This window comes from Giraffa tippelskirchi, chromosome 10 (genome assembly GCF_054371585.1).
Source record: "Giraffa tippelskirchi isolate mGirTip1 chromosome 10, T2T-mGirTip1v1.2.pri, whole genome shotgun sequence".
NCBI lineage: Eukaryota > Metazoa > Chordata > Mammalia > Artiodactyla > Giraffidae > Giraffa > Giraffa tippelskirchi.
In genome coordinates, this window is record NC_137284.1 from 38,283,816 (window position 1) to 38,294,937 (window position 11,122).

At 40.5% G+C, this 11,122-nt stretch overlaps 1 protein-coding gene across 4 annotated transcripts; it reads left to right on the plus strand.

The window, feature by feature from the left end:
- Positions 1-9,320: 9,320 nt before the first annotated feature.
- On the plus strand, positions 9,321-10,432 carry LOC145524332 (protein tyrosine phosphatase type IVA 1-like). Of its 4 annotated transcripts, none has more exons than XM_081536361.1 (2): positions 9,321-10,231; positions 10,307-10,432. In XM_081536361.1, the coding sequence occupies exons 1-2, from the start codon at positions 9,896-9,898 to the stop codon at positions 10,415-10,417; spliced, it is 447 nt and encodes a 148-aa protein (XP_081392487.1). In that variant the 5' UTR covers positions 9,321-9,895; the 3' UTR covers positions 10,418-10,432. The 4 variants fall into 4 exon arrangements, with proteins under 4 accessions (XP_081392487.1, XP_081392485.1, XP_081392486.1 ...); XM_081536359.1 differs by having other exon boundaries at positions 9,321-10,018; positions 10,088-10,432; XM_081536360.1 differs by having other exon boundaries at positions 9,321-9,928; positions 10,001-10,432.
- Positions 10,433-11,122: the final 690 nt, after the last annotated feature.

Below are 11,122 nucleotides of genomic sequence, written 5' to 3' on the forward strand. Positions count from 1 at the left end.
GTTTTGACTGTGCAGAACAATTTGTGATGGTGAATCAACCACGCTTCCCCCAGCCCTGGATTTTCCCAAGGCTGGAAATGTGTGAACCTCCCAAAGGTAGGTCAGGCTATTTGCCTCAAGTGGTCATAGCAATGCTTCTGGAGTTTTCTAGTTGATGACACACCTGGGACTTGTTGGGATCTCAGGGATATTTTTCCCTTGGTGAGCTTCTGGCCAACCATTCCACCATTCTGCCCGTTTCTGCACCACTACTGACCGTAGGTTTATGGTTTGGATAAGTGAATACTGTGAGGGGAGCCTGGCTAGCTTGCCAGGGTCCACTTTCTTTTCTCATTGCATCCAATTTTTTTTTATTACTTTTTTTATTGGAGTATAATTGCTTTACAATGTTGTGTTAGTCTTCACTAACACAAAGTGTTATCAGACACACACATGTATGTATATGTCCCCTCTCTCTTGAGTCTCCCTCCCTCCCACATCCCCATCCCACCCCTCGAGGTCATCACAGAGCCCGGAGCTGAGCTCCCTGTGCTATAGAGCAGCTTCCCGCTAGCTGTCTATTTTACACATAGTAGTATATATTTGTCATTGCTACCTCTCAATTCATCCCACTCTCTCTTACCCTCCCTGTATTCATGAATCTGTTCTCTATATCTGCATCTCTACTCCTGCCCTGCAAATAGGTTCATCAGTACCATTTTTCTAGATGTATACCTGGCATCCATTCTTAAGCTGTATGTGCTATGGTTGAGGAAGAGCTTCGTGTTGAGGGACTGATTTTCAGTTAAGGTATATGTGCTCTTTTTAAAAAATATTTTCTTTTTTAAAAAATTAAAATTTACTTGCTTGTAATTAGAGGGTAATTGATTTATAATATTGTGTTGGTGTCTGCCAAATATCAACAAGAATCAGCCATAGGTATATGTATGTCCCCTCCTTGAACCTCCGTTTCACCTCCTATGGCTTATGTATTCTTAACCGAAACTTTTTTCACTTACCTTTACCCTTTGGTTTTCCTCTCCCTATCCTGTCCTACCACTTCAGGTGAAACAATTAACAAAGCAGAGCAATGTCGGGATTTCTGATATGTAAAAGCTAGGCAGAAAGTCCCTTAGACACTGCTTTCTGCCTGCAACGTTTTTCTTAGAAAGAAACATGTGGGAAGACACTGAGAACATTCTGCTTCCATGGTGGCTCAGTGGTAAAGAATCTGCCTGCCAACGCAGGAGACATGGGTTTGATGCTTGGGTCAGGAAGATCCCCTGGAGGAGGAAATGGCAACCCACTCCAGTGTTCTTGCTGGAGAATCCCATGGACAGAAGAGCCTGGTGGGATACAGTCCATGGGGTCACAAAGAGTCAGACATAACTAAGTGACTAAACAACAACAATCTAGAACATTGTTTGCCCTATTGCAAATACAAAATAGGAACGTTTTGAGGCTTGACTAATTAAGGGGAATGTATTTACTTAAATTGATATTGGGCAAATTTCATTGCTGATGTTATCTTTTTCTATCGAAACAAGTATGCTCTCTGGTGACTGGAACTGTCTGGAGCTCTCCCCTCCTACATCATGTATTAACCTCTTCCTTCCATTTCCCCAGAAGACCCCTCCATGGGGGTTCCATCATCCCCAATATTTGAAACAATAGCCTGTCCCCAGGACTGCTTGACTTGCTTGAAAAACCCATCCCTGCCACACCCTTGGAATACTTCTCTGTCTCTAATAAATAATAAATTCCTATAATAGTGTTGTATGAATAGACTGCCTTGTTAAAGAAAAAAAGACTTTAGGCAATTTTGATATGTTTGGGTGAAAAGATTTAAATTCATAGATATTTTTACTGTAGGAACTGAACTTATAATTTATTTTTTTTTAAAGTATTTATTTATTTTGACTGCATCAGGTCTTAGTTGCAGTATACAGGATCTTCTAGTTGTGAACCGTGGGATCTAGTTCCCTGACCAGGGACCGAACCTGGACCTCCTGCATTGGAAATGTGTGTCTTAGCCACTGGACCACCAGGGAAATCCCTGAACTTATAATGTGTTACCCTGGGTAGCAGTACTGACTCTCAGTCTGTGTCAAGCACCAAGCTAGTGACCTGGAGATTAAGACCTCTTCAGTCCTTGCCTGCATTGGGAGCACTCACGGTATAGTGCAGAGATATGACTTGGAAAATCTCCCTGCAACAAAGCAGATACCTAATAGTGCTGTGCATTGCTTGTTTTGGAAAAGCAAGGTAGAGCCCTTGAGTCAGGTTAGCTTGACAGGGAAAGCTTTTGAGAGAGATGAGGCCTGAGCTGAGTTTTTAAGGAGAAATAGGAAATAGCTAGGTAAAGATTGACAAGGAGTCATGGCAACAGATGTCAAGGCCCTGTGCTCCTGTCTGTTGAGACTAAGATGGAGACGTGGTTTTGTGAGGTAGGTTATAAAAGCTAATTTTTAAAAATCATTCAGTCATTTTAAGAATCAAATTTTTTTGATGTTCATGAACTTTAAAAAATTATTTGGAGGATAATTGCTTTACAATGTTGTATTGGTTTCTGCCATACAACAACATGAATCAGCCATAAGTATACTATATCCCCTCCCTCTCAGGCCTGCCTCCTCCATGTCACCCCTCTAGGTCATCACAGAGCATTAGGCTGGGCTCCCTGTGTTATACAGCAGCTTCCCACTAGCTGCTTTACACATGGTATTGTATATATTTCAATATTACTCTCTCAATTCTTCCTACCCTCTCCTTCCCTTATTGTGTCCACAAGTGCGTTCTCTATATCTGTGTCTCTAAGAATCAAATTTTATTATAGTCCTGAATTAAAACAGCTGATTTCATACAAAAAAAAGAATGCACAGTCTTTTTTTTGGAGCAAGTTTTCCTAATTTGGTACCTTGTTCACTGATCTTAACTGCTAATATTGTTTTAGTTCAATCCTGCTATTAGGCCAGACTCAAACAGAATGTCTTTTCTAAATCAATTTGAATTACTGTCTTCAAGTTCTATCATTTCTGGAGCTATGGTACTGCCAGACCAGCTTAATGTATCAAAGGAGTTCCAATTTCAGTGGTTTTTAATGTTTTGGACAGTCGGGAATCTTTTGAGAATGTGATGGAAAATATGGACTCTTTCCTAAAAATAAGCACATTTTCATATACAACATGTTGCATGTGATTAGGGGTATCCTAGAACACCTGGACCACAGGTTAAGAACTCTTACTCTAAACAGCTTTCCTTCAATGTTATTACAAGCTCAAACTATCATAAGTGAGCAAAGTGAAGGACTTTGCTTTTGAAAATGCCCTGTCAGTTCTAGGGAACTATGCCCACTTTTGCCTTCCTCTTTGACCCTACATAAAAATAGTGTGATGGAATTGGAATGGCTGTTAGAAAACACACACTCCAGTAGTTTTCCAAATGTTCTGAGTAAGATTCAGTAAAAGAAATACATTTCATATTGACACACAGAACTTGTGCACATGCGTAATGAGATAAAAGTTTACAGGGCTCTACTTACCCCACCCATCTGCAATGGATACTGATGATTTCTTATTTCATTAAACATTTCTGATTAGATTGAACAGAGCTGATTTAACAGTCTGCTAGTGTAAATAGATAATTTTCAGTTTGATAAACATAGTTTTAATTGAATTCTTCCCTCTCATAGTACTTTGTAGTTGGCTGGAATTCATTAGTGTTGAGATTGTATTATAATGGTATTCGACCAGGAGACTGAGGAATGTTTAGGTCCTGACTGGTAACCAGACTATTTCCCCCACCTTGTTAAGATCCATTGTAGGATGTTGACTTTTTTTTTGACCAAGCAAAATCTTGATGTTCATAGTGCAAGTTCTATCTCATCTGTGGGTAGAAGAGTCAGCCTCTTCTCTTCCAAAAGCTTTCCCTGTCAATCAGACCTGACTGCAAGGGCTCTGCCTGGCTCTTCCGTAATTCTCAAAGCCTGTGTTTCTTTGGATCTGTTTTTCCCATGTGCGGCTTGGGAGTAAACCTGAGACTTGTGTCGATTCACACATAGAATTAAGGGATTTCTTTCTCCAGATTTCTCCTCTCTGGAATTTCTTTAACGTTCTCCAGTCTCTTATTTCTAGTCCTCTGTCTATAAAGCCAGAGTTTTTCTTGGAGCTTTAGCAAACCAGGGCAAACCAGAAGAGGAGCAGTAAGTGTCAAGACAGAAACAAACAACAGAGATTCGTCCCACACTCTTCTGACCGTGGGGTGCCTTTTCCTGCTTCCCCTGGCCAGGAAGACAGGCTCTCTCAGCGTCTCAGGTACTTGGAACACCACCACCATCACTACTGTCACTCTGCAGTTCATGACTGCAGCTGGTCTTGGAGCACGCCAGGGTGGGGGAGAAGGACAAAAAAAGGCTTTTCCTTCTCACTCTAGTTCACAGGGAACCCTTTTCCTGTCTCTCTGGCCAGAAGAGGGGCTTTCTCTTGAGTTTATGCTCTATGTGTCATTCTGGATCTTAGATTGTCCTCAGGGCAAACCAGAAGAGGAATAAACTCACCAGTAAATTCATCACTATGCTAATCATTCTTCAGGTTTTGACTTGCTTAATCCCCCTGCTATTGTTTGCTTTTCAGAGTCCTACTTGCTTTCTATATTCTGTTCAGTTACCGTCAGTTGAAGAGAAATGCTGTGTGTGCTTACTCCATCTTGGCCAGCACCAGAAGTGTTTTATTTTGGTTTTGAGTCTCTATTCTTCTTCCTTTCACCTTTCGCCCAGATCAGGTGGTACGTCAGTCCTTTCATTTAAATTTTATTAGTTAGGATAGCACCTTAACAAAGATTAAATACTAGTAGCTTAACCACCACAATAAGTAGCTTAACCATTTTTTCAAGAAACAGTCTAGGAGTACATAGTCCAAGACGGTAAGGTGGTTCTACCAGATTCTCCTGTGGTTTCCACCACTGGGTCAAGGCAACTGTTCCTGGTATCATCTCCTAACTAGCAAGTCGGAAGAAAAGGGCAGGGTAGCCAGTGTGCATTTTTTTTTTTTTTTAAGGAGTATAACCTGGAAGTGGTACCATTATTTCTGTCCATGTCCCATTGGCCCAAACTGAATCACATGGCTGCACCATGCTGCAAGGGATCTTGGAGAATGAAGTCTCCAGCTTGGTGGCCATGTGTGTAGTGAAATACTCAGGGAATGCTAGTACTAAATATGGGGGAAATAGATCCTATTGGTCAACTGCCAGCCTGCATATCCTAAAATTATGGCCGGAAGAAGCTATGAAATACCTAAAAATGCCAGCTATGATATTTTTATTTTTGGAATATAACTGCTGTACAATGTGTTAGTATCTGTTGTACAGCAAAGTGAATCAGCTATATTTATACATATACCCCTCCCTCCCCCACCCTACCCCTCTAGGTCATCACACGGAGTTGAGCTCCTGTGCTATACCACAGGTTTCCACTAGCTATCTATTTTACATATGGTAGTGTGTATGTCAGTCCTAATCTCCCAATTCATTCCATCCTCTCCCAATATTTTAAAAATCTTTAAAAAATATAAAGCTGCAAAAAACATCTCTAGAGGCAGACACAAAGTGGGAGCAAGAATTCAGAGAAGCAAGCATCAGCTGGTGGGTTACCGATGACTTGGGCCTTTTAAATTAATGCTAGAGATACATTTTAAATTTTTCAAATAATTTCAAGCTTACAAGCATTCAAGAATGGTAAAAATATCCCCCCTACCCCCAGAACTAAATAAGGGTAAGTTGATGACATATCCCTTATCACTTCTAAATACTTTAGAGCATAATGCCTTACAAATAAGGATAGTCTCCCATAAAACCACAATATAGCCACCAAAATCAGAAAATCAACATCTATTATTACTATGTAATCCAACAACTCAATTAAAATTTTGCCAGTTGTTCCAGTAATATCCTTTAAAATTAAAAAAATATATTTTACTTTTGGCTGCGCTGGGTCTTCGTTGCTGTGCAAGGGTACTCCCCGTTGCTGTATGCAGGCTTCTCATTGCAGTGGCAGATGGCGTCACTTGTTGTGGAGCATGGGATCTAGGCATACAGGCTTCAGGAGTTGTGACATGCAGGCTCAGTAGTTGTGGCTCACAGGCTTAGTTGCCCCGAGGCATGTGGGATCTTCCAGAACCAGGGATTGAACCCATGTACCCTGCGTTGGCAGGCAGTGATGTCCTTTTAAGCGAAAGGGTACAATCTGTGATCATGTTGACATATTTAGTTGACATTATTTTCCTAATCTCCTTCTACCTGAACAGTCCTCAGCCTTTACTTGACTTTCATGGCTGATACTTTTGAAGATTTCAGTCCTTCCACCTGGATGTATGATTTTTCCTCATGATAAAATTCAAGTAATGTATTTTGTTTCCCAGGAATATCACAGAAGTGCTATGTTCCTTGCACGCCATTCTATCACGTGGTACCCGCTCAGTCTTTCTCATTGCTGGTCATGGTAACTCTGATCATTTGATTAAGTGATACGTGCTGGGTTTACCACTATCAAGTTGTTTTCTTTTGTAATGAATTGATACTTTATGGTAGGTACTTTTGAAACTAAATAAATATCTATTCCTCATCAAATTTCACTCTCTAGGTTTAGCATGTATTGATGTTTCTTTGCTAAATACATAATTGTGATGATGGTTGCTTAATACAGATTTTTCTAATTCCACTATTGCTGCTACATTTATTAGCTGGCATTCTACTCTAAGGCAAAGTGTTTGCTTCTATTTATTTATATCCATATAGACTTAAGGTTTTTTTATTTTATTCAATGACTAATAATTAAGTACTATTATTGATATAAAAATCATGATCAGTGGGAGATCTTTAAGCTGGCTTCTGTTTTTTGTAGTTTTAAATAATTAAAAAAAATTAGAACAGTTTTAGAGAATTCCTTGTACACTCCTCACTCAGTTTTCCCCACTGTTAACATCTTCTGTTTCTATGACATATTTGTTATAACTAAGGAATCAACATTGGTACTTTACTATTCATTAAACTTCATACTCTATTCAGATATCACTTGTTTTATCCTGATATGCATAAAATGTCCTTTTGCTGTTCCAAGATTCCATCTGGTATAGCATATATCATTTGGTTGTCAGGTTATTTTTAGTCTCCTTTGGTCTGTGTTCTTTTTGGTCTATGTCCTTTTGTCATACACCTATCGTTTTTTGAACACTTCCATAACTTTGTCATAATAAATGTTCTAGGCTAGTCATTATTGCTGCCCTACCTTTGGAATTAGCCATTTTCCTAAGGGGACTTTTTAATGGAGAATGGTATTAGGAAACCACGATCTGAGTGCTAGTTGTTCTCATTGCTATTGGGTTGTCATTGATTTAGGCCCTCTCTGCTCTGTAGATGAAGCTGAGGACTTCACACTCACACGCACACGTGCGCACGCACACACACACATCTATCTATATTTCTATATATATTGAAATTATGAGTTTACAGCGATACAAACAATGCCAACCCCAAATCCTACAACTAGTTATACTTTTTCCCTTTCCATATTTGTAACTCCTGTCAGAGCAGGGAGAAACCTAATTCCCACTATTCTCAATGTATTACTAGATAAACTCTTATGTAATCTTACTGGATAAACCCTTATGTAATCTTTAATCACCACTGCTTTCCTCCTTTGTACATGTCCTCTGTACCCTGCTTGAGCTCTGACAGTTCACACTAGGTTCAAACTGCCAGCCCACCCTTGCTTGAATGTCCTCCTCATCCTTTTCCCCAGACTCCAATATCTTCTGCGTTCTCCATCTCTCATCTACCTCACGGACGACTACCTTGCTCCCCTCCATGTAGTGGGCTCAGTTATTAAAGAAGAAATGAAGGATGGAAGAGAGAGCAAAGAATGAAGGAAGAGGAAAGAAGAAATGGGCCCAGTATAGGCCAGTAAAGAAAGCCTAGACATTTTAGAAAATTCTAAAACTATTAGAAAGTAACTGAAAACAAGGAATATCTTCAAAGGTCTGAGAAAATGTCAATGTAGAATTGCGTCCTCCGTGAAACTATCAGAAATGAAAGCAAAGTAAAATAATTATAGAAAAAAAGTTTATTTAAAAAAACACACAGATGTCTACCAACAATAAAATATATTTTTCAACAATGAGAGAATGCTTATTTTTAATATTTTATAAAATATTTACCAAAGTCAGTCATACAATAGGAACTAAAGGAACTGCCCCAAAATGCTGTTAGATAAGAATACTCTTAGAAGAGTTGAGTTGCAAGAAATAGTAAGCAAATAAACTGCTGACATATTGGGCAAATTTAAACAAACCCTGATTTTTATAAACAACGTAATATGTGGGGTTTAAAAAATGCTTGACGGCATTAATTAAAATATGTTGAGCTGGGCTCAATAATAACTGCTGGGCTTCCCAGGTGGCGCAGTGGTAAAGAATCCGCCTGCCAATGCAGGAGACACAAGAGAGGCTGGTTCCGTTCCTACCCCTGGAGTAGGAAATGGCACCCCACTCCAGTATTCTTGCCTGGGAAATATCACGGACAGAAGAGCCTGGTGGGCTACAGTCCATGGGGTGACAAAGATTCGGACAAGACTGAGAGAGTATGTATGACTTAAGAGTCGTAACTGCTAAGAACTTTAAACCACAATTACACATTTTCAGAACAGTGGAAAGAAAATATGAACTTAGAGGAGGAAAGATCTTACTCCAAAAGAAAAGATAAAAAAATACACAAATATGTTAAATAGCACAAAATATGAGAAAAACAGATGCAGAGACAGCAATAACAACATTGTAACGTAAAACAAAATAACGTATAAAAATAATGTAAATAGACTTAAGTTCTTTAAAGACAAAGTTTGTCAGACCGAATCGAAAAAAAGCCTAGCAACATGTCATGGCTAAAACATGAAGCCGACGGAGGAAGATACAGCAGAGTCAATGGACGGGGTTCTTCCACTACCTTCCCTTTCCCACCTATCTCGGTTCGCCTCCGACTCTCTTCAGCCTCTCCCAGGTTTGGACCCGGTCCATCCCGCCCCCAAGTCCCTCCTCAGCCCCTTTCCCCGGCAGCGGGAGGCGGGGAAGAGAGGAGGCTTAACGTCCAGCTCGTCTCCGGACACCAACCAGTCGCTCCCAGCGACGTTGCAGGCAGCGGGCCCCACACAGTTGCGCTCTAGTTCTCGGCCCGCCCTTCCGCGATTGGTGAGGAACAGCGCGCCTCACGCCGACTATAAAAGGAAGGGTTTGTGACGCAGACGCGCCTCGGGGAGCGCCGATTGGCTCTCTTGACGGGAACGCTCGGTGGATCTCGGAGTCTCGCCGCCCTTCTCTCCGCGACGACCGCCATATCTCCCTCCTCTTCAGCCGACGCCACCGCCGCCTGCGGTGCGGGACCGGCTGTATGGTTAGGCCACAGTCTTTAATGAGTAAACTAAGTCCTTCCTGTGGTGGTGTTGATCACGCATTTATGGAGTTTCTGAAGGTCCCCGGAGACTACTGCCAGGCACAGCACGACCTTCATGAGGAGAATGAACTGTAGAAATTAATCACTGCTCCACCAAGAAGCCCCCATAGGAGCGTCAGCCTGGACACAAACGTGTGTTCTTGAAACCATCGGAGCCTTTTACAAGAATTCTGACCCGGATGGGGTAAACCTCGGTGCTCTTCCTTTCCATTGACTGGTAGTCTTACTGAACTGAAGGATGGCTTTGTGTTAGGAGGTTCATTTCCTTGTTACTCCCAATTTCATATCTAAAGCATTGAGAATTTCGAGTGGGGCATATTGGAGTAGGCTTAAGTTTCCTTACATCATTTCTGCATTCAGAAATTTAATTTTGTTTTTCCGTAACCATATCGGTTTTTTTTTTTTTTTAAACTAAATTAACATGGCTCCACTGAACCGCCCAGCTCCTGTGGAAGTCACATACAGGAACATGAGATTTCTTATTACACACAATCCAACCAGTGCAACCTTAAGCAAATTCATAGAGGACCTTAAGAAGTACGGAGTTACGACAATAGTAAGAGTGTGTGAAGCAACTTATGACACTGCTCTGGTGGAGAAAGAAGGCATCCAGGTTTTGGATTGGCCCTTCGATGATGGTTCATCACCCTCTAACCAGATCGTGGATGACTGGTTAAGTCTTTTAAACATTAAATTTCGGGAAGAACCTGGTTGTTGCATTGCTGTTCACTGTGTTGCAGGTCTTGGGAGAACTCCAGTGCTTGTCGCCCTGGCATTAATGGAAGGTGGAATGAAAAATGAAGAGGCGGTCCAGTTTATAAGACAAAAGCAGCGTGGAGCTTTTAACAGCAAGCAACTTTTATATTTGGAGAAATATCATTCTAAAATGCGGCTGCGCTTCAAAGACTCCAGTGGCCATAGAAACAACTGTTGCATTCAATAAAACTTGCCTACCTCATGCTGTTGCCTTGAACATGGAACTTGAGACAGTACTTAATTTATCATACATATTAGCATAGGCTTAATGAAGGACAAGTCTAATGAAGCCTCCCATAAGAATATTGAAAAGCCACAAGCATGACAAAATTGCAGCCTCTTTAGCTTACTACTATTCCCATGCCAGAAATAATATATAAGAAACTGAGAGATTAGGTACCAAAATACTCAGCACAATACTGGTATATTTTTAGTATCATGCAGATTTAAAACCCTAGGAATTAGGAACAGCACTGTAAACTATATGAGGTTTATTCCTCTAGTCATCTCAAATATTGCAAGTAAGACCTTTATGGTTACTTGTCTGCTCCTATGTTTACCACCCTACACGTGTACCTGTGTACATCAGGTTTGTGTAACAATTGATTCTGTCGAATTCTTACTAGGACTTACGGTGATTATTTATAGTCTTTCTATAAATCTCAATTTGTGCTGTTATGAAAGGCTCCAGTTTGAAAAAAAAATCACATCTTTGAAAGTTCATGTAAAATATACATCATACAGAAACACGTGTGTGTAGTATTTTTAGACAAAAAAGCTTTACAGTCAAATCTGTTTACACTTGGGATGCAGTTTTGAAGGGGAGGGCCTGAAGACAGAATGAGAAGAGGCTATGGAAAATTTCTACTAGAAATTCCATGTTGCCTTAATC

What these genes read in the sequence shown, in the direction of transcription:
- LOC145524332 (XM_081536358.1), top strand. Translation starts at nt 9,896, where the DNA reads ATGGCTCCACTGAACCGCCCAGCTCCTGTGGAAGTCACATACAGGAAC.